The sequence below is a fragment of the Octodon degus genome, unplaced genomic scaffold, assembly GCF_000260255.1.
Source record: "Octodon degus isolate 3935 unplaced genomic scaffold, OctDeg1.0 scaffold00131, whole genome shotgun sequence".
NCBI lineage: Eukaryota > Metazoa > Chordata > Mammalia > Rodentia > Octodontidae > Octodon > Octodon degus.
This window is the reverse complement of record NW_004524707.1, coordinates 1,052,402-1,075,014: the sequence shown is the minus strand read 5'-3', so window position 1 is coordinate 1,075,014 and position 22,613 is coordinate 1,052,402. Positions and strand designations below refer to the sequence as shown.

The 22,613-nt window shown below is 51.4% G+C and overlaps 1 protein-coding gene across 2 annotated transcripts; it reads left to right on the top strand.

Annotated features, from left to right (window-relative positions):
* The first annotated feature begins 489 nt into the window (after positions 1–489).
* Slc41a1 (solute carrier family 41 member 1) lies at positions 490–21,156 on the top strand. 2 transcript variants are annotated; one of them, XM_004641130.3, is made up of 11 exons: positions 490–877; positions 2,511–3,498; positions 11,026–11,133; positions 12,213–12,284; positions 12,552–12,696; positions 12,816–12,962; positions 13,462–13,609; positions 14,428–14,507; positions 15,416–15,550; positions 15,855–16,003; positions 18,671–21,156. In XM_004641130.3, exons 2-11 carry the CDS (start codon positions 3,124–3,126, stop codon positions 18,854–18,856), a joined length of 1,545 nt encoding a protein of 514 aa, XP_004641187.1. In that variant the 5' UTR covers positions 490–877; positions 2,511–3,123; the 3' UTR covers positions 18,857–21,156. The 2 variants fall into 2 exon arrangements, with proteins under 2 accessions (XP_004641187.1, XP_023556946.1); XM_023701178.1 differs by lacking the exon at positions 18,671–21,156 and adding an exon at positions 16,740–17,320.
* The last annotated feature ends 1,457 nt before the right edge of the window (positions 21,157–22,613 follow it).

Below are 22,613 nucleotides of genomic sequence, written 5' to 3'. Positions count from 1 at the left end.
CAGGGCTGAGCCATTTGCTTAGAGGAACTCGGGACCTGGTGTAAGCGCGAGGCGACAAGCGGCGGAAAGAACACAGAACCGGGTCCAAGGACAAGGTAGGTACGGTCGGGTCCAGCGCGGGATGCTCGCGGGCCTCCCAGAAGGCCAGAAGCGCAGAGGACACTCTCAATATGTGGGGTACAAGTGCACCGGCCTCTCAAAGGCCACGGAAACCCCGGTACAGCGAAGCAGGAGCGAGAGTGATGGACGCTTCGGGCCACCAGCCGACGGACGGGCGCTGGGACCCACCCGCGAGCCAGCTACCGGCAGAGCTGGCTGCAGTTCCCGGCACTCCTAGTCCTGCGTCTCCCCAGCGCCCCGCCTTCAGCGCAAGAAGCGAAGGAAAGGGGCGGGGGCAGAGGCCGGGCTTGCCCCTCCCCGGTTCCCTATTGGCTGCCTCAGCTGTCCATCCGAAAGCTATTTTTGATGGAAGTGGGGGGTACCACCCAGTCTGCCCCAGATCACGTTTGCCACCGGCAGCCAACCAGTCGGGCCCAAGTCCGCGGGCAAAAAGCGATTGGGGGCGAGTGAGCTCGGCTCCCCGTCCCTCGTCGGGTACCCCCCCCACCGCCGGCCCGGGGCGCTATATCCTGTCTTTCTAGCCACCTCCCACTCGTGAAAGCCGAGCGGCGGCCTCGCTGTAACGTTCCAGCGAGATGTAGCGAGCCGGGTGTCTCGGCTGGACGCTCGCTTGGCTGGGGGTGTGGGGGGTAGGCGGGGGCCGAGAAGCACTGCCAGGAGGAGGAGTGATGAGAAGAGGGGGTACCCGTCATCCCCCGAGACCACGGGCCCCTGCTGCAGCTCTCCAGGCGCCCCCTTCCTCCCACGCGAGGGGCAGGTCAGTGGGGTGGGTCTGGGGGCGGGAGACCTGGCACGCTGCGCATTTGCTGAGTCTGAGCGTGGAGAGACGGCGGAGGCCACCCAGTCATTCTCCCCCTCCACGAGTGGGGAGACGAATCGGAGCTTTTTCCGTCCCCGCCTGGGAGGAGGGGATGGGGTGCTCCAGGGCCTGAGGCCCTTCGGAAGTGTCCGCCCCGGGGGAGTGGGTGCGTGCCTGGCAGCAGGAGGTCGGTCCCTGGAGCCCTCTTTCAGGTTAAGTGTCTGCCAGAAGACCGGAGGGGGCGGGGGCGTCAGGTTTTAGCAGACTGAGAAACTTTTCTGGCATAGGGGCAGCAGACTCGGGGCTTTCCTCCTGACTCTGTGGCAAGATCTTTGAGAGAACCAGTGCCGAGCTTCAGGAGACGGGAGAGGGTCCTGGCGGGTGACTTGAATTGACAGGAAAAAGAAACAGTTCCCTTGGGCCAATTCCTGGGATTTGATTCAACCTTTCCCGAACTGGAGTTGACTAATTGAGTGTTTGGAATACTTAAGGGCTTGTTCATTACCTGTAGAAACCCTCTTTAAAAAAAAAAAAAATATATATATATATATATATATATATATATATATATTCTTGTGAGAGCTGTTCTGGTAAAAGGGAACAAGGTGGGATGGAAGCCTGGGGGTTCCTTTAGGCAAAGAAAAGTGGGGCCTTGACAGCCAAAGAGGTGATTTGGGGGCAAGTGCATATTAGCTTAGGGCACTTGGGGTTTTCTCTCTCTCTCTCTCTCTCTCTCTCTCCTTGATGCTTTCAGCTTTTTGCTTTTGTTCTTATGAATTCTACTATATCCAATGCTCAGTAACCGTGGGAACAGGATGAACTGAGGCTACTCAAATGTGTGGGTCATAACCAACAGCTTACCCTTCTGGCCTTTCAAATGGAGATAACTGTCCATCCTATCTGACAACTCACAGGGCCACGCACAGAGAGAGAAAAGCAGGGACAGAGGCCTGGACCCAAGTCAGCGTCTGAACTTTTTGTAGCGCTGTTGACTCTCAAGGGCAGGAGTGGGCAGGCCTCTGGCTCTTGGCCTTCATTTGGCAGGCTTGCCCCACTGCCTGGGCAGTCCTCTTAGTTTCCATTTTCCTGGGGGCAAGGGCCTTTCAGGGTCTGAGGGTCTTCACTCAGTGGCCAAAGCCTCCCTGTTTAGTTGCCCTGTGTAACTGTCCTACTGTTGCTGTCCTGGGATGATTGAGTGGCTGCATGAGGAGTTTGTAACTGAATTTGTAATGTACCCCATTTAGAGTTCACACTTAAATAATGCTGAGCTCTTAATGGGGTTCAAGAATGGTCCTCCCTGAAGACAACCCTACCCACCCATTGCTGCAAGGAGGGCAGTGCTGGGTCGGGGGGCTCCTAGCACTTTTCTAGGAAACAGTGGGTTGCTGCTTGTGGAGACTGTGCAGATAGCACCTGCTCAGCCTCCAGGGATACAGGTAGCAAGGCAGGACAAGTAATTTTAGAGGAAAGAAGGAGTCAAGTAGCAAATTCTGTAGCGAACTACTAACTGCCTTTGGGGAGAATTATGTCAGCATGAGTTGTTCTTTGTGGTGTGGTAACATTCTCTCTTTTTTTCTTCTTCCCACATAAGGTGTTCCACACAGATTCTCGTGACTTTAAGGACCACACAATTGGGGAGGTACCAGATCTTCCCAGGAAAGGAGGAAATCTTGGGAAGAGAGGGGACAGAGAGCAGACACAGCCCTGGGACCAGCCAAGCTTGAGGCACTGTGGAAAGCTGACAGAACCCAGCAGGAGGAGTGGGAAGGAGCCCCAGCTCCAAAAGATCAGTTCCAAAAGATCTGAACTCAGTCTACTTTTCACCAGGAAGAGCCCACCTCAGGGGCCACTTCAAACTTGGGTTGGGCCCTTCTCTGGATGCCTCTTGCTCTGAAGAGCCCGCTGCTGAGAACCAAAGAAGATAAGAGGCCAGACTAATTTCCCCAAGTACGACCCAGGAGAACCCCAGGCAGGCATCTGCACCACTAGTGGCAGGCGACTTCATCTCTTGTTTTTCCTCAGCTTAGGCTGCAGTGCTTGATGGGGCTGCCTGTTGGTGGATCAGTTTTTGCAGTGCCTGGTAGGAGCAGAGAGCCAAGGGACAAGCCTGGGTTTACCCCAAGACTAAGTTCTTTCCCAAGTTAGAGAGGGAGAGCAAAAAAGTGGGAAAAGAAAGTACTCCTCTCCTCTCCTCCCTGCCCGTCATGTCCTCTAAGCTGGAGCCAAAGGACGTCCACCAGCTGAACGGGACTGGCCCTACTCCCTCTCCCTGTTCTTCAGATGGCCCCGGGCGCGAGCCCTTGGCTGGGACGGCAGAGTTCCTGGGGCCTGATGGGGCTGGGGAGGAGGTGGTGGTAATTGAGTCTCGGGCCAACGCCAAGGGGGTTCGGGAGGAGGACGCCCTGCTGGAGAACGGGAGCCAGAGCAACGAAAGTGACGACGTCAGCACAGACCGTGGCCCTGCACCACCCTCCCCGCTCAAGGAGACTTCCTTTTCCATCGGGCTGCAAGTGCTATTCCCCTTCCTCCTGGCAGGCTTTGGGACTGTGGCTGCCGGCATGGTGCTGGACATTGTGCAGGTAGGACCTGGGGAGGGCTGTGGCCTGTGCGCTTCCTCTCCAGTTCATCAGAAGCAGCTGCTGCTTCCTTGAATACTGTTTCCCTTTGGATCACTTTCTACAGAATCCTTGAAGAAGCTGAGTAGCCCCAGGGAGGGCATAGGGCAGTATTGCTTAACAGTTCCAGAATTGGCCCCAGAGTTGAGACTGGAGGAGGAAAGGGGACAGGGCTGCAGCTCACCGTGCTTCCTGAGCTTGGCACTCAGTAGGAGACTTCTAGATGGGCTTTCTCCTGCCTTCTTGCTCTTTTATGTGGGGTTTCAAGGATACCCATGGTAGAAAGCTCGGTTTCAAGTCTCTCCATTCCCCTGCTGGGCAGGAATTTGTTCCTCTGCCAAGAGGGTCTCAGATGAAGTGAAAAAGCTTTTAAAGGCAGTTCGTGTTGCTTATCTTCTTGCAATCTTGGCACAGTCTACTTGGGGAGTAGGGATGGGCACATGCTGTCTGATACAGGATGTGGGAGTTGGCGTAAAAAGACCTAAAATTGCTGATCATTGCCATAAATGGGAACAAAATGCAAGCAGGCCTGGGCAAAAGGTAGAACTGTCTCTCCTCTTTGCCCCTTACCTGTCTGTTATCAAGCTGTCCTGGACCAAGAGGGCTCTTTATGAGGGTTCCAGGTAGAAAGAAGGCTAAAAGTTGGTGGGACATGAGAGTCCAGAGCCAGGGATGCACTTTGTGAGTGTATTGTGACTTAGGGCTGTCCGATCCAGGACCTCCAAATGTGTAAATGTTTTTTGAAGTCTGTGCAGTAAGACACAGAGGGTCTTCCGAAGGTGCTAGGTTCATCTGAATTAATCAGCAGTGTGTATCAAGTTCCTTCCAAGTTCTAGCTTTGTTCTGGGCATTCAAGAAATGTAGAAGCAGGATGAGGTCTGGCTTATGCCCATGAGGGCCCCCACTATTCCTTATTTGTGACATCTCCCAGAAGAATGTGAGATCTGGTATCACCTTCCCCTTGCCAAGACAGCACTACAGACCATGCATGTGGCATTGTAGTGACTGCTACTAGAACTTGCTGTGCCCATTTCCCAGAGGGTTGTAAGTGGTTGCTTCTAGGTGGCTCCTTCAGTAGTGTCGACACAGCCCTTGAGCCCTTCAGGAGAATGCTGCACCTTTGTTTGCTGATTCAAATGGTGTCATGCCAAAGTGCTTGGTATTGCCCTTACACCACACACAGATGTGTTATTGTGAGAGTTTTCATGTGTAGCGATTAGGAAGCCAGCCTAGCATTTTGGATTCTTCCCCTAGTGGCTGCCCTTCTCCTAGGGCAGTCAGCTGTGGGAGGAGGAAGAGAAGAAAATGAGACTGGGGTTGCCCTTTGTCCACCTCTTCTATCTCTTTCCTGTGGCCTTCATTTTCTTATTCTGAAAGTTTTTAAGTTCTAGATTGGTGCCCATGGGGGGGGGGTCGTTTAGGGTGTGATTCACTGGTGGAGAGCTTACCTAGCATGTGCAAGGCCCAAAGTTCAATACCAAGGCTCAAGGAAAGTGGGGGAATGTGCAGAACTAGGGTCTAGTGATGAACTGAGGATAGTTATTTTCTGGGGAGCATTTCAGGGGCTTTCCTGCAGGCCCATGTGGTAAGAAACATCATCTCCAATTTGTAGTTAGAACAAGGAGATGAGATGACTTGTTTCTGGTCATTTTTCTTCAGAGCCAGTCCTACTAACTTCTATGACCTTCAGTGTGCCCATAGTTTGCCAATTGGCTGAACGTGCAGCCTGCTGTCTTTGTCTTTTCCTGAAGAACAGGGTTTCTGGAGTATGGGACAAGTGGGGTTAGCTTCTGAGGTGAACAAGAACGGAAGTTCTAGAGGGGGTAGGGAGCCATCCACCCACCCCACCCTCCCATACATTGCAGGCTCCCAGAGCTGAAGAGCCTTCTGACATCTGAGCCTGTGCCTGGGAGCCTGAGACACTGAGGGTCTAGGCTGTGGGGCACCTCTGAGTCCCCAGTGTGCCCACAGAATCTGGCCTTTGCCTCAGTGTGGTACCTCAGTTCACCAAGGCGAAGGTCCAGTCGGTCTGGGTGACAATAGCTTATTTGTCCTTACCCCCCAGCCTTCCCACCACAGCTGGGCGGGGCAAGGCCTCAGATGGCTGCAACAAGATCTTGTGTAGGGGTGGGCACAGGAGGACTGGGACATGTGACCATAGGAAGGTTCTTATCCCACATCCAGGGGAGGGAGAAGAGTAACTGAGAACCTCAGAGGCAGGAGTTGCAGGGTAATTTCTAGGGATTCACATCTGTCTGCTTCCTTTAACATGGCCTTCAGTGAGACAGAGGCCACAAGTGTCTAGGAGATAGGGGCCACCTGGAAGAGGTGGCCATAGAGGGTCCCGGTGTCAGAGCAGAAGTCTGTATGGGCCTCGTTCAGGTGTCTGAAGCTACACTGAGGACTAGGTTCTTCCTGGAAGGCCTCTTTCTCTTATCTGTCCTCTGCCCTCCACATGTACAGGAGCCACTGCAGTGAAATAGGGAGCTGGGATGCTCACCAAAGCAGCAGAAGGATCAGTGGGCTCCATTGGCTCTGGCTTGCCCACTGTGGCCAAATTTCCTGTGGCATTTGGGAGAGAAACAGCCTTGGACCTAATGTTGGCTTCAGAAGGGGATGCTATGGGAGGTTGAGGCAGGAGGATCGTAAGTTTGAGCTTAGCCTGGGTAACTTAGAGACTTAGTGACATCCTATCGGAAGACAGACAGACAGACAGACAGCAAGCAAGCAAGCAAGCCCCTAGATTCAATCCCTAGTACTGAAAGGGGGATCAGATGGGGAGCCCCACACCATGGTGCCCTGTGCCTGACCCCTGACATCTCATTGCCTTTTATTACTCACCAGCCTTGGTGAGTAATGGAGTAACAGGAGCTAGGACCCCCATAAGAATTCCCTGATGCATGAGGTTGGGAGTCTCCCAGCTTCTAACTAAGTAGGCTCTCTCCCTGGAGCCCCCCTTCTCTTTACATACAGAAGAGTCTACTGAGGTAGTGTGGCCTCGGGGAATCAGTGGGAGAGAAGCAGTGGTTTTGCTGCTGGCTTTCTCCCTCCTCTGCATTCCTGAGCGGGACACTTAGAGCCCGTCTCCCTTGACCACCGTCTGCTTTGCCTGTTGCTGTGACTTGCATGTTCTCAGGATCCCATTTGCTTTTTTCAGATTTGTACAGCCCTGGACACTCACTCAGGTGTGGCCTCTGGGGAAAGCTTGCAGGTGAAGACCAGGGTTACTATGATCTTACCTGACCCAGGCTCACCCTGACAAGTCCACTCCAGCCCAGCTTCCCAGGCCTACTTACAACCTGGTGTGTAGAGCTTGTGCCTGGGAATTTACTGTCTTTTCCTGGGCCTCACTTCCTTCCTTCCCTGCCACTTCCTTCCTGGAACAGAAGGCTAAGCCTGAAGAGCTGAAGGCAGGTGGGGGAGCACTATCAATATGTGAGGCCATCAGAGGGGCAGGATGGAAGAGGAGGTTGGATATACTGGAAAGAGGTACCAGAAGGACCACTGAGTTCTGAGACCAAGGGTGATTGCTGAGAATCAGGGTGTGTTTTGAGTATGACGGGAGCAATTTTATTCCTGGCTTTCAGAGTATCAGGCACTAATGAGCCACCTGCTCCAAAGAGAAAGAAGAGCTGCGATTCTGAGAAGTAGTAAAAATGCATGCGTGCACGTGCACACACACACACACACACACACACACACACACACACTGGGTGCTGTATAGGGCTTCCCAGACTCTTTTTCCATCCCAGCAGAGCAGGAAGCTGTGGGTGGCAGCTAGGCCAGTGGCTTGGCTGACTGGTTTGACTTCAAAGAAAGACACTCCCAGCCAGGATGAACAGGATGGACCTGAATTCATCCAGAGGAGAAAGACAAGCTACTCACTGTCTACCCCTGCCATATCCTCCCCACTCCTGACCTCAGGACCACCCGGTCTTCCCAATCAGCAGCCTGCTGAGACCTCTTCCCAGAGTCCTGTGTGGTCCTGCATGTCACAGCCTCCCCTACCTGGGCTGTATCTTTAAGACTGTTTTGTGGGTGAAGGAGAAACAAGTGTAGGAATTGGCCACGGTAGCCCAAGTACCAGCTAGGGCTTTGCTGGGCTGGGGTGAGACAGTGTAAGTTTGGGCTATACTGTCTGAGTTTTAAGAAGGCTTGCACAGGGGCACAAGGATCATGGTATGCCTGCTCACTCCCTCTCCTATCTGATTCAGCTCACCCCTTAAACTCGCACACCCCCAGTCCTCCTGCAATTAGAAAGAGTGTGCATGTGTTCAGGGAGGTGGAGTGTTTCAGGGGTGCTTATAGTCAGCCAGAGGGACCTAGCTGAGCTTCATACTTTTTTTTTTCTTAATAAAAACAAGCAATCGTCCTAAGAACAATTCAGAAAACTCACTTCATGCGCTTGGAATGTTTTCTTTGGGCTTTTTCTTTGTCGGCACATGCCCATTACATTCACCTGTCTGGAGAGCTGAGTTTGCACAGGGCTGGTGTCTTGGAAGCATCTGGACATATGACTTGGGCTGGCCATGCACTGTGCTCTCTGGGGACCCTCAGAAGCCCCCAGTTGGCACCCTCATCAGTTGGAGAGAGGAAGGGATGCTCAGCCTCTGGAGCTCCAGTGCAGTTTGGGAGGAAGAACAAGACAAAGCCAAGAAAGGCTGAGACCACAGGGAGCTGGAGCCCAGGGTGGGCTCCAGCAGTGTCTGGACGGACATCCCGGCACTCCCCCTAGGCTGACAGGCTCACTGGGGCTGCTGTAGAGGTGAGGAGGGGCAGGTTCTTACAGGGCTGCCTTAAAGCTCTGGCACTGGTGTAGAGGGGCACCTCCTCCTCTCCACAGTTAACAGAGAGGCTTCCCCAAGGAGAGTACTAGGTATTGTAGGATCCCTAAGAAGAATCCTAAGTACAGGAGCTCAGACCTTCAAGTGTGTGCTCTAACCTTCATGAAATGAGTCCTTCCCTGGGGTCCTGTTAGGGCCCCTTGCACAAGCTCATGTGCCTATGCATGTGCGTGCACACACACACACACACACGCACATGCAAGTGTACACACACACCAGAAGCTTGAATGAGAAAAGAAGGCCCTTCCCTCGTGGGACTGCCCAGTGCCTAGCCTCTTTGCATCACTGGCCCTCGCTCAGGCCCTCTTGGATAGTCTTGTTTATCCCCTCTTTCTTTTTAATTGTAGTAAAGAAAAACACATACACACATAACAAAATTTCCCATTTTAACCAGACTTATTGTGTGTTAAATGTATTCATAGTATCATGCAACAGATCTTCAAAACTACTTTGTCATCTTTCCCAACAGAAGCTATACCCATGAAACACTGATCCCCTTTACCCTTTCCAGTCTCAGAATTGGACTACATAAACCTAATTCACATGCATGTAATCATGTGATATAATGCTTGTGTGTTCTTTTTGGTTTGTTTGTTTTTGTTTTTGTTTTTTGGTGGAGCCAGGGATTGAACTCAGGCCCTTGTGCTTGCCAGGGAAGCACTTATTCCACTGAGCCATCTCCCTGGCCCCCTAATGCTTGTGTTTTGTTCCTGGCATGACTGACCTTATATTAAACAGCATGCCCTTATGATTCATCCATGTCATGGTACATGAAAAGCTATCTTTCATTTTTAAGGCTGAGTAATGTTCCACTGTAGGGGTAGACCACATTTTATTTATCCATTCATCAGCTGATGGGCATCTAGGTTGCTTCCACTTCTTGGTGTTATGAATAGTGCTGCTATGAACATTGGTATGCAAGTATGTCTTTAAGACCTTGCTTTCAGTTCTTTGGGGTAAGTGCCCAGAGGTGGGATTGCTAGGTCACTTAACAGTTTGTTTTTTGGGTTTTTTTGTCTTTGAGACAGGGTCTCACTGTGCAGCTGGCCTTGAGCTTGTTTTGTCGCCCAGGATGGTCTCAAACTTACAAGGGTCATCTTGCCTCAGCCTCCCAAGTGCTGGAATTACAGGTGTGTGCCATCACACCTGACTCTGGCAGTTTTTATTTTTTTCTTTTGGTATGAGGAATTGAACTGAAGACCTTGCACTTGCCAGGCAGGCACTGTACTGCTGAGCTAAAGCCCCAGCTCTAGTTTTACTCTCTGAGGGAACTTCCATGCTGTTTTTCATAGTAGTTACACCTGCAATCCCACTGACAGTGTACTCCACACCCCTCACCAACACTTGTTTTCTGTTTGCTTGCTTGCTTGCCTGTTTTCTAACAGCCAGCCTAAGGAGTGTGAGGCAGCATTTCATGATGGTTTTGATTTGCACCCTTGCTCATCATTAGCAATAGAATGGCAGGGCTGGGATTGCTGTTAGGGACTCTTTGGCCCCAGGATGACCGTTTCAGCCGACACTGTGAGAACCTGGTAACTTGTCTGGGGTCCTCAGCTGGACTCTGTGAAGAGGTCTGTTAGCAGTAGCACAAGACCCTTTCCCACATCTCATAGGAAGCCTCACAGTCCAGTGTCCTGGCCCATTACAGTACTCTGCCTCCAGACCTACCTGCCTGCATCTGCCCAGCTCCTGGCCCCTCCTTTCTATCCGAACCTGGAGGTTTTCCATTCTTAAAACAAATAAAGAGACAAAGAAAGGAAAGTATATTGCCTATCAGCGCCAGGGAAACTACACAATCCTAGCTTTTTTTTTTTTAAACTGGAAATCAAACTCGGGACCTCACACTTTCCAGGCAGGTGCTTGTGCCACTGAGCTATCTTCCCAGCCCCCAGCCTTTTTTTTAATCCTCAGTTTCCATTATGACTAAAGGGGCTTTCAAATAGAAATAGGCACCCCTGGCTCTTGCCTTTTTCCCTCCTATGTTAAGTAGTGTCTCCCTGTCCTCATGTACAGAGACCCTAGAGGCTGTGACTCCAGGCCAGTGATCTTCCTGCAGGAGTGCACTTGTGTGTGCTAGCTGAGGAGTTGGGAAGGATGTGGGGTGAGAGGGAGTGCAAAGCAGGAACAAAAACCCCTTGCAGACCAAGCTTTTTCCAGCCTGAAACACATTCTGAATTCAGAGCCTACTCAGGAGAGTTGCTGTGGCTGAGGCCCAAAGCCTGTGCAGATAGAAACCAAACAAATGCTCTAATCTCCCAGCCCCTACCCTATGGAGCCCAGCTTTCCACAGCTGAGACAACACCACCCAAGGCCAAGGCCACAGAGAAACTGGACTAAAGGCAAAGGAACTGGGGGATGGGGGTCGAAGGGAAATCACAAAAGAGTTCTCGGGCATGAGCCAGCTTGGGTGCCTCAGCGTGGGCCAGGCTAGGGGGTCTCCCCTATTCTAGGCCCAGGAAGGAGGACTGTGTTCCTTGGAAACCATGGTCTTTCTTTGCTCCCAAGGCCCTTGGAGGAGAGGAGGCTGGTGTGTTCACTCCCTCCTGATCTGTTTCCTCCTTGAGCCCCTGACCCCACACTGTCCGAGTAGTCCCCGTGCCAGCCCTTTGGAGCAATGAAATTCCTGGGCTCTGTTTTCACCTTGTAGCACTGGGAGGTCTTCCAGAAGGTGACAGAGGTCTTCATTCTGGTGCCGGCGCTGCTGGGGCTCAAGGGGAACCTGGAAATGACTCTGGCATCGAGGCTGTCCACCGCAGTGAGTGTCCTGCCTGGGGGGGGTGGGGCCACAGAGCAGACTCTGGGCAGCACGGAACCAAACTGGGAGATGGCTACTCAACTGCTCAGACCTGGAACATAGGGCAGGAGCGAGAGGGAAGAGCCCCGCTGGCCAGGTGTAGGGAGATCCCAGGCTGAGCGTCCTGCTCATGGGCAGGGGCTCCCTGCCCAAAGTGGTTCCCAGGCTCCATTTACGGATGTCCCAGCCGTCCCTGGATGCCTGCCCCACCCCCTGCTTTGAAACCTGCCTCGTGACTGTTTGTGCAGCTTTGACAGGCAGGCATCATGCTGGTCCCTCCACCAGCACAGGTGGGGGCCTCCTCTGATCTCCAGCCCTACTCTGCAGCTGGGCAGGAGCAGAGCCAGCCCTCCCTGCCCCCTCCCAGTTGTTCCATTCTCCGTGGCAGCTTGTTCTTTAAGGGAATAGACAAGGAGCCCTGCTCACCAGTCCCAACCACCACAACTCAGATCGGCCATGACCTTGCAAGGACTGACCCAGATATAGGGCTGTGAAATGGGAGATGGGAGGTGGTAAAACTCAAGAGGACAAAGATATCCCAGCATGGCCAAGAGTCTGGAGAAGGGACCACCAGCCTCACCCACCCCAACATGCTCTACCCTGCTCCCACCCATGCCAGTCTCCTTCCCCAAAAGCTCTCACACCTGAGACAGCCACTGACAAAGCCCTTGACTTCCTTAGGATGGCAAACTAGGTTCAGGGCTAGAGGTTGGGTTGGTCTACAGGTCATGCAGGAGTGGGCTGCCCAGAGAGGCAGGACAAAAGATGGAACCTGGTGCTTCCCCTGCATCCTGGGAGGAAGAGACATAGCTGCCTGAGGCACCCCCTTCCTAACCTCTTCCAGTTGTAGGAGCTCAGGTTCTTTCTCTCCTTCCCTCCTGCCCTGAGCCCCCATCCTACTTCACTCCTTTAGAACTTTTGCACTGTGGTTCTTGAGTCTTAGGCACTTGTACTGCCTCTCAATACAGGCAAGGACCTAACAGTTTCACCCCAGGCCTTTTCTAGCCTGGAGCTCCAGCCCTTCATGCTCCCTTTCCCAGGCCAACATTGGACAAATGGATACACCCAAGGAGCTCTGGCGGATGATCACTGGGAACATGGCCCTCATCCAGGTAAGATAGCAGGGATGGGTAGACTAAGCTTCTCCCTTCGTCAGGATCTCTAAAAGGCTAATTCAGGTCTGAGTGAATCTCCTACATCCCACCAAGTGTACTGTCCAGTACTAGTGTCTGGTGTGAAACTAAATAAAGACATCCTCCCAGCCTGAGAGAGTGGGACAGCCCCGTCCAACCTGTCTCCTGGGGCTGCTGAGGGCTCAGTGACCGCAGCTAGGAAGGCCTTTGCTCCTGGACCCTGCACATCCCTGCACCTTTTCTCAGGTGCAGGCCACGGTTGTGGGCTTCCTGGCATCCATTGCCGCCGTCATCTTTGGCTGGATCCCCGATGGCCACTTCAGTATCCCACATGCCTTCCTGTTGTGTGCCAGCAGTGTGGCCACAGCCTTCATTGCCTCCCTGGTGCTGGGTAAGGAAGGGAAGGGGCACAACACTAAGGAGGGATACCCCGACTGGGCGGGCCATGCCTGGCCCTTCTGTTCTCTCTTTTGTTTATAGGTGCTGCTTTATCACTTCTCTTCTCTCCAGGTATGATCATGATTGGAGTCATCATTGGCTCTCGGAAGATTGGGATCAACCCAGACAACGTGGCCACGCCCATTGCTGCCAGCCTAGGCGACCTCATCACCTTGGCACTGCTCTCAGGCATCAGCTGGGGACTCTACTTGGAACTGAGTGAGGCTGAGGCCACCAGGAGTAGCTTGGGTGGACTCGGGTAGAACACAGAGAGACAGTGGCCATTTTGCAAATGTGCAAGGATGTTTTTCTATGTTTTTAGCCATTTGGTGTGAACAGTTTGTCAGGACACTTATTGTAGAGAGGAGAGGCTGTGTACTGACTGCAGATCAGGGAGGGGGCAGAGGTTCTGGGAGAGTTTCATACATGTGTTTCTGCTTGGGTAGGAGATAGTGATTGGCAGGGTCCAATGAAGAGACTTGGAATCCAGTCTCTGCCCCTGGTGCCTGCTCTCTGCCTTGGTGTCCTCCTGTACAAGATGGATGTGGCTGGCCCATTTACCTCCTTGGCCTGCAGTGACCATCAAAAGAGGCAGCCTGTTGACAGGCATTGAGTGTAGTGTTGCTATCAGGCCGCTGGGGCACTTGCAGGCTGAGCCAGGGAGAGGCTGGGACAGGGAGACACAATGTTCATCTCCTTCTGCTCTTTGCCCTCCCAGATCACTGGCGATACATCTACCCCCTGGTATGTGCCTTTTTCGTGGCCCTGCTGCCTGTCTGGGTGGTACTGGCACGACGAAGCCCAGCCACAAGGGAAGTGTTATATTCGGGCTGGGAGCCTGTCATCATTGCCATGGCCATCAGCAGGTAGGCTATGCCCTGAATACTTACCCCACCTCACGCCCACCCTGCAGAGCCTCCACTTGGAATGCTGGAGGGGGCCGGAGCAGGCACTAATAATGCATCTAGTAGAGGGTCAGCTCCATGTCCTTCTGTGGCAAGTGACAGAAACTGTCTGGGTCTCATTCCAAAGCAAAATGTATTGGCCTAGGAAACTAAAACAGCACAGATGGATTTAGGGACACATACGTTATCATCAGAGCTCCAAGACGCGCCATCTCTTCTCTTCGGTGGCCTCCAATTTGCTGACCTCCCAATTCCAGTGGGAGCAGAGAGATTGTTCCCCCTCAACTCCACAAAGACTCAGAGTGGAGTTTCATTGGTTCTCATCTGGTGACATGTGGACTCCTGAGCCAGTCACTGTGGCTTTGGTCATGCGGTACTGCTGCTTGCGTAGTCTGGATCCTAGCCATCACTGAAGCAGTGTCATCTGGACCAGAGTGACTGAGTTATGAGAGGTGGTTCCCTGAGAAAGAGCCCAGTGCTGGCACCAGAAAAGGAAATGAATACCTAAGAGACAATGCCGGAAGTTACCATGCTATGGGCAGCTCCTCCGGGCAGCCTGGAGAGTGAGCATGGGAGGTGGCTGCCTGACCTGGCACTGCCATCTGGCCCTAGGATCACTTTGCCAAGTCAGGAGCAACTGGTTCTGGCAGAGCTGAAAGATAAGGAAGTCCCCAGGTCTCCCTTTGTCCCCAAGACTGGGTGGGCCTAAGCCTCTTGTCCCAAAGATCAGAGGAGAACCCTTCAGTGGTCTTTGTGTCATAATGTCTTTGTGTCTCTAGCGTGGGAGGCCTCATCCTAGACAAGACTGTCTCAAACCCCAACTTTGCAGGGATGGCTGTCTTCACACCCGTAATTAATGGTAAGGTCCTGACATCAGCTGTCAGGGAAAAAGGTGGGAGGGGACTTGGGGGGCTGCTTTCTGTTCTCACAGACAGGAGAATCCAGCTCAGAGCTTAAGCCTTTCATGAAGGGAAAGCTCACAAGTAGGAGCAGGGTAAAAGGACTGAAAAGGGATGTCAAGGTACCCAGCAGTTAGCAACAATGGAAACCTCTAGTCCTTAGGAGCCAGGGGACCTGGGACTTAGGTTGCAGCAGCTCAGTGAGTTCACCTCTGCCCCCACCAGTGGCAAGCCCTGACCACTGTCTCCCACCCTCTGAGCACCTGCTGCTGCCTTCCACTGCTTCTACCTGACTAGAAACACTCAGCGAGGAGACTGGGAGATGCAGCTTAGAGAAGTCAGCCTCCCATGCTCAGGGCAAGACTGAGCAGAGCAGGCAGTAGACAGAGTAGCTAGTACAGGTCTAGACTTGATTCCAGAGCTTGGAGCTCAAACTTGCTCCTTAAAGCTGCCTACCAGAACCAGCACATGAGTACTGGCTGCTGAGCACTCGGAGCTATGGAGCAGGTGAGGCAGGCTGGGCCTTGTCTTCTATGCTCTTTGCACATAGTAGTAGTAGAGTCAGCAGGCTCAGAGCCTACAGATCCTCTGGGCCAGTACAGCTGAGCTTCGGTGATACATGTGTCATGAGGGGCAGGGACCAGCGCTGGTGGTCTGTGTCCTTCCTGGACTCTCACAGTCATACCAGAGAAAGGAAGACAGGAGCCTGGGAAACTCCTTTCTTAGTGTCTCACTCTTCCCTTGGGGACTTGAAAGTGAGCATAAATGAAGACACAAGACAGTGGCTCTACAGATAAAAGATAAAGAGTAAGAGACCATCTCACCCAGCTGCTTGCTGCCCTTGTCTAAGTCCTGTGTGTCTCCACAGGTGTTGGGGGAAATCTGGTGGCAGTGCAGGCCAGCCGCATCTCTACCTTCCTGCACATGAATGGGATGCCTGGGGAGAACTCTGAGCAAGCTCCTCGCCGCTGCCCCAGTCCTTGCACCACTTTCTTCAGTCCTGGTAATGACACGTTCTCAGCCTCCCAGACCTGTTGCAGCCCTGGAAGGAGGAAGCAGCTGGGACTCAGGTCCAAGGTTCTCTTGTGCTGGGCTCTGCACAAGGCTCTCCTATGCTCCAGATGGTAGAGCCCAGGCAGACAAGCTGTCTTAACTGGGAATTCCCTGGTAGTGAGGAACCAGAGATGAAAAGATAGGGGCAGTGAGCTGTCTGCAGCCCTGGAATATGGTGTGGGCCCCCTGACCATGAGTTTCTTGAGCCAGGACTCCTCTCCCTGTGCTACTCACACTTTCTCCCCCAATCCCAGATGTCAATTCCCGCTCGGCCCGGGTCCTCTTCCTTCTTGTGGTCCCAGGGCACCTGGTGTTCCTCTACACCATCAGCTGTATGCAGGGTGGGCACACCACCCTCACGCTCATCTTCATCATCTTCTACATGACAGCTGCACTGCTCCAGGTATGGTCCAGCCCTGAGTGGGCACAGGGAGGGGTGGGGACTTCCCTGCTAGATGGGAGAAGAGGCGCGGGATGGGGCATTAGATACCGAGCCACTCTTTCTTTGGATCTGGGCTGTCAGTAACCATGGAACAGAGCTCAAGAGAATAGATTATGCATAGACCCAGCAGATGGAATACTATGTGATTTTGATGCAGTTGTTTCTCTTCTCTGAGCCTTCGTGGTTCATCAGAAATTTGAGAGGAATGGAGCAGGGGTGGGCATTCAGGCAAGTGGTAGTAGGATACTCAGCAGGTGGGCTATGGCTGTCATCCCCTCTGGCCTGCCAGAGCTCTGCTTGGCTGTATGCAGAAAGCTGGGCTTCTTTTTTTTTTTTTTGGCGGTACTGGGGATTAAACTCAGGACCTTGCATTTGCCAGGCAAGCACATATTCTACTGAGCTATCTCCCCAGCCTAGGTTTCATTTAAGTAAAGGGTTCCATGATGAAAGGAGAGGCTGTGAGAGTGCAGCTATTGCTACTTTTTACGTAGCTGGTCTTCTTCTGATAAAACCCTCCTCCCCCAGCCCTCTGTCCCCAGCTATAGAATGGTTGTGTGGTAGGAATCACAGCAGGGCCTGGCTGAGAAGCAACCATGTGCCATTACCCAGTTGCACTTACCCGAGTGCTCCCTTGCAAGTGGGGTCGAGTGTAGCCAAGGCTTCATAGCACAAGTTTTTGGCTCATTCCTTGGCCTAGGTTAAAAGGAGAACCCTCGGTCCCATTGCCTGTCACGAATGCCTGAGAGGACACCCTGGCCACTGCTGTCTTCTCTAGATCTGTGGAGGAGCAGGGTGTGACATCTAATCCCCTGTAAAGTACTTCCTGATCCTGTTGCTGCTGCTTCCCAGCGTGTGTGTGAGGCTGCTCAGGAGACTAGACATGAGGACAGCTGCTGCCACTCCCATCCCGAGGCACATCCCACAGGGCCCCTGGCCACATTCTTTATTCTGCACTCTTCTGCAGCTGCTAGAAAGAGTATGAGATTAATTGGTGGGGGGTGCAACTTCACTCAGGGCCGGGGTCACAGGAGTACAGCTGTATGCAGGGGAAAGGTGTGTGGATGGTGTTGGGGCTATAACCCTTGACTTCCTTGGAGAAGGGACAGGACAGCAATCAAGTTAGCCTAAAAATAGGTATCCCCTCTGGCTTCTGGCTCTTAAGAGCTCTGGTCCTGCATCTGGGCCCCTTAGGGTGGACTTTACACACTACGGTATTTTCACAGAAGAGTCAAGAATAAAATTTCCCAGCCTGGCATGGTGGTGTAGTGGCACAGGAGGTTGAGGTAGGAGGATCTAAAGTTCAAGGTCAGGCTGGGCAACTTAGTGAAAACTCTGTCTTAAAAAACAAAAAAAAAAATAAATAAAACCTCTTATGTGACTGTGTTGGGTTTAACCTTTAAAAACCATCTCATTCTCACACAGACATAGTCATTTAAGCACAGGCCGGTGCCACCACAGGATTCTAGATCAAGTGTACCATCAATTCCAAAGTATAAGTTTTGGGGCTAGGGAGATGGCTCGGCAGAATAAGCGCTTGCCTGGCAAGCGCAAGGGCCTGAGTTCAATCCCCGGTTCTGCCAGAAAGAAAAAAAAAAAAAAAAAGTATAAATCTTGTTCAAATGCAGGTTCTGACTCAGGATTTTGAGCATGCAGCCTCACTTCTGCATTTCTGACAAGGCTTCTGCTATAGTTAATGCAAGGACCCATTAGCAAGAATCTGTCTAGATCCTTCTTAATTATCTATAGTAATAGAAGGTAAGCAAGGGCGCAGATAAATCAAAACAGCAGACAATCTGACATGTATTTTGTGGTTTTTTTGTTTTGTTTTGTTTTGTTTTGTTTTTATAACTTCATGTGTTTTTTTTTTTAATTTTTTTTTATTTATTTATTTGTGTGTGTGGCCAACACAGCCCACCAGGGGGCGGGGCTGGCTGGCACGTGGTGCTGGGGGATTGAACTGCTGTCCCTTTGTTTTTGCTAAGCTTGTTCTAAGTAGGTGCTTTAGACCACTGAGCCATCTCGCCAGCCCCATCTCGCCAGTATTTTGAATTGCTATGCACTGTCTGCTATTAGCAGACAATTTTATTTTACAAGGACAAATGTTAACCTTGCATTCTTTGACAACAGCAGAATAGGAAGGGTCAGGAGAAAGCCAGCTTACTCAGAAAACTGTTGCTACAGCAGCCTCAAGCAATCTCCTTATCCCCCTCTGCCCAGAGAAGAAATCTCTGCTGGAAAAGCTGGGTCCAGATGCCAGTCCGCTGCCAGGATCCTGGAGAGGCCAACCTGGCAGGAACTGGAGTGACCCAGAATTAAAAGCAAGAGTGCTGAATTCCTGCGGGGGTAGGATTTAGATGAGGAATGGTGAATTGGGGAGCAGAATGTAGTGCTGATGGGAGTGACCCCAAAGTAGCAGCAACTTCTTCCTTTCTGAAGAGCTCTCGTTTTTCCCATTGGTAACTGTAGGATGGAAAAACAGAGGTTGCCAGAGTGGGCAGGTTCTGGGGCTGTCTCAACCCAAGAACAGTGGCTGGCCAAGCCTTGTGATACACCGAATAGTCGAACTTTGTGGCCTCTGGCTCCCCCTGCAGAGAGGCAATGGCTACAGGCAGGGCCTTCTGTCCCCAGGTGCTGATTCTCCTGTACATCGCAGACTGGATGGTGCACTGGATGTGGGGCCGAGGCCTCGACCCAGACAACTTCTCCATCCCGTACTTGACTGCTCTGGGAGACCTGCTTGGCACTGGGCTCCTGGCACTCAGCTTCCATGTCCTCTGGCTCATTGGGGACCGAGACACGGATGTCGGGGACTAACTTGGCCGCTCAACCTTTTCCCCGTCCCTCTGCACTTTCTATTTGAAGTTTTTCATTTATTCCCCTATCCCTACCCCACCCTACACTCCCACATCTTTTGAGGACTTCACTTTGATACCAAATTCTCATTATTTTCAATGGGAATTTTTATACATTGAGCCAAGTTTGGATAGCAAGAATTCAGGAAGGACAGATGGACTGAGTGAGATAAGCAGTACAAGTAGGTTTCTGAGACAATCACCAAGTGCAATTTCATGGTGGGTGCCTCCGAGTGAGGTGGATTAGGGCAGGGGGTTTCTGTGTGAGTTCTGGAGACATTTGGTTTAACTTTAGCAACCTTAGTCTTGGCCCTAATGAGAAACCCTTTGTGAGTGGGCTATGGCTTTTGTTGTTTTCTTTGTTCTTTTTTTAGTTGAACAGAGGGATAAGTAACACTCCCCCCAACCAGCGCACGCACACACACATGCATTTGTAGAAGTGGACCAACTTCAGAGCACTGGGCAGGAGACGAGTGGTTTGGTAATTCCAGTCCTTTTCTCACCATCTAGACCAAGGCCCTGCTGCTCTAAGAAGGATGTGAACCGGCTTCAGGTCATGAACATGCCATCTCCTGATTGCCTGGTCAACATCACCCACCCTCCCTCTGATTGGTTTCTATTTGAAGGTCACGTCTGAGAAGAAATGAGCGTGGCCTCGACTCCCTGTTGAATCATGTCTACCCATAGGTTTCCCAAGGTTCCTGTCCTTGTCCTCAGGCTTTTGTCTCATTTCTTGCCTCTAAACACTTCCCCTCCCCAGAGCCCGCTAGGTAGTTCTGAGACCAGGGGGACAGAAAAGGTATGTGTATGACTTGGAGGTTGAGGACAACCAGGGGTGTTTTGTTGCTGCTGTTTTTCCTGAGGACATAATCACATGATCACATTGGCCTCTGTTACTTGCTAAAAGACTCTTTCAACCATGCCAGGAGAGTCAGATATCCTGTCCCTGAGCTCCTGCCCACAAATGTTTATTCTTCATTCAGCAAACCCAGCCTCCCCAAGATAAGCATTTCTTCTGCAGGCCTGGTCTGAAACGTTCATTGAGCAGTAAGTACGGGGTGATAGGGATTGTGCAGGCCCTGACTAGCCAGGGTAAGGGAATCACAGTGTTAACCTCGCCTCATTCTCTAGCTTCCTAGGGCCACGTACCCCTGTCAGTCTGGCAGAGAAAGTTCCCTTTTTCCGGGTATTTGTATCTGTTGTACCAAACTAGGTTCAGCCTCACTCTCCTTCCAGATCCCAGCTCTTCAATGCTGACCACAGCTCAGACCACCAACCCATTGCTTAACCCCACAACAGCCCTGCTCCCCTTCCTTTCCCTCTGCCTCTACTCCTCACGCACCCAGAAGAGGATTTGGAACTAGCATGCCAGACATCAGCTGCTACTTTTCTCCATAGCACAGAACTTGGAGAAGCCAGAGCCTCTACCTCTTGCCCTCTTGCCCTCTTCCCTTGAGCAGCTCAGAAAGCCAGCCACACTCTCACATGCAAATGTAGGCATTGGGCTATAGGCTTTTTCTAGCCTGTCTGAAGCATCCCTCTAAGCTTCCCCCCTGGACCCTCAGAGCCCACCTCCCAGGGAGGTGTGTGCAGTGGTCCTGTTTCTGTCAGCACTATGCCTTCATCCAAGAGCTTGCCTTAGACCTCTGTCCAGAGTGTCCTTTCCCTTCATCTCCTCCCAGGCCACCTTCGCGAATCTAGAGTCTTAGAGTCCGAAGGAGTCAAAGAGGTTCTTTAATTGGAGTTGTGTCCAGCTGAGTCCGTTAACACCAGCCTGAGCTTGTTCCTGCTCTGGCTGCCTTTTGCCTTTGCCTCCACGTCAGAACACACCTGCACACAGACTCTTGTACAGGCACCCTACCCTGAGGCTGTGGCCTGGAATTCTCCAGCCACTCGCCCTTCCCTTGTCTCTGGAGTTCAGCCATGTTGTCCTGGAGGGCTCTGGGGAACCCATCCTCCTTTGCCTAGAAAGCAGAGAAGTGGGCACGCCAAGCCTCGGAGCACGTGAGCAGAGGAAGACTGGGGTGGGAGGGAAGGAAAATGAAAGTGACTTCAACAGACGATTCATTTCTCCCCCCTGATTGCACCAACTGCATGTACTTTTGGCCTGGCTGCAAGGAGCAATATTGGTTTACTCTTGTATCCTTCAAAAGTTACAGAACTGTGTCTTAAGAGAATTATTTATAGTTACTATAACTGAATTGACAAATGTCAACTTAACTGATAAATTATATTTGGTAAAATAAAGAGGATGTTTATTTAGATGGTTGGTGTTCCTGTGTACCTCATCAAAAAGCAGCTTCAAGCCAAGCAGTGGCACAGTGCCTATAATCCCAGCACTCAGGAGGCTGAGGCAGGGCGATCATTGCAAGTTTGAGACCATTCTGGGCTATAGAGTAAATTCAAGGCCAACCTAAACTACATACTGAGAATCTGTATCTAAAATACAAATAAAAAGGAATAATGATGTAGCTCAATGCAAAGGTTTCAGCAGGGGAGATAGCTCAGCAGCATAAGTTCAGGCCTGGCAAGTACAAGGTCCCAAGTTTGATCCCCAGTATCAGGAAAAAAAAAAATCATGATATGCAAAGGCTTCAATCCCCGTACAAAAAAAACCAAAACTCCTTTCTTGGTAGTCCCTCTCTGTTCTTTTTCAGTAGAAAGGGAGCTAACTGAAGGGCAATGAAATAGCATAGAGATTATGTAATAGCATATCAGTCACTGAGAAGGAAGAGTACTCTGCTCTGGGACATTCCAGAAGCCAAACACAGAGTCCTGTTCTCAAAAAAAAAAGTATGCAATAATTTCCACACACATAGCTTCTAAGGTTTGAGCCCCGCAGGTCTGGGTTCAGATCTCAGCTTTTTCACTTGTATGACCTTAGGCAAATCACTGAACCTATCTAGAGCCTGTTTCTTTATCTGTACTCATTCCTGTTTTACAGGATAATTAATGAGACTTTGGCAAGATAACATACATAAAAGTACTAAGCTCTGCCTAGCATGTGTAAACCCAAAAGTACTAATCAATCTTACAGTGGGTATATTAGCTTTCCATTACTATAATAAAATTCCTGAGTTTATCAGCTTAGGTTTAAAGTTTCACATTTCAGAAGGTTCAATGAATAGTGGATAAGCTTCATTGCTTTTGAGCCTGTGGTGAAGAACATCGTGGCAGTGAGTAGTATGTGGTGAATGAACATGCTCACTTCATAACAGCTTGGATGCAAAAAAGAAGCTAAGACCACCATTGCACAATCCAGGTCAAGGGCATGGCCCCACTCACCTAAAGCCTCCCACGGGGCCCCATCTCTTAATAGTGCCCACCACCTTCCAGTAGCACCTAGAACCAGGACTATCTCCTTTGGGAGATATCAGATCCAGACTATCTGTAGGGCAGTACTGGAGGCCACTGCCTGGGCAGCGTCCATCCACTGCCCACTGGTCAGATGGAAAGTGGTAAGAAGAGCAGGTGGATGGAAGGGCCTCTGAATTACTCCACAGGTCAGCAGACAGGTCCACGTGGAGGGTGCAAGAAGAATGGGTGTCAGCCTGGCAAAAAATGGGAGGGGAAAGAGCGCTACAGAGAGAACCATGAGCTAAGCAAGTAAGTGGGCAGCCCAAGTTGCTTCTCAGGGCCATAGCTCAGAGGCACATGCCTGCCTGGCAAGTGCGAGGCCCTGAGTTTGATTCCTGACATTAAAAAAAAAAAAATTGTGA

What these genes read in the sequence shown, in the direction of transcription:
- Slc41a1 (XM_004641130.3), top strand. Translation starts at nt 3,124, where the DNA reads ATGTCCTCTAAGCTGGAGCCAAAGGACGTCCACCAGCTGAACGGGACT. An exon ending in CATCGAGGCTGTCCACCGCA is followed by an intron (nt 11,134 to 12,212) that starts GTGAGTGTCCTG and finishes TCCCTTTCCCAG; the next exon opens with GCCAACATTGGACAAATGGA. An exon ending in GGAACATGGCCCTCATCCAG is followed by an intron (nt 12,285 to 12,551) that starts GTAAGATAGCAG and finishes ACCTTTTCTCAG; the next exon opens with GTGCAGGCCACGGTTGTGGG.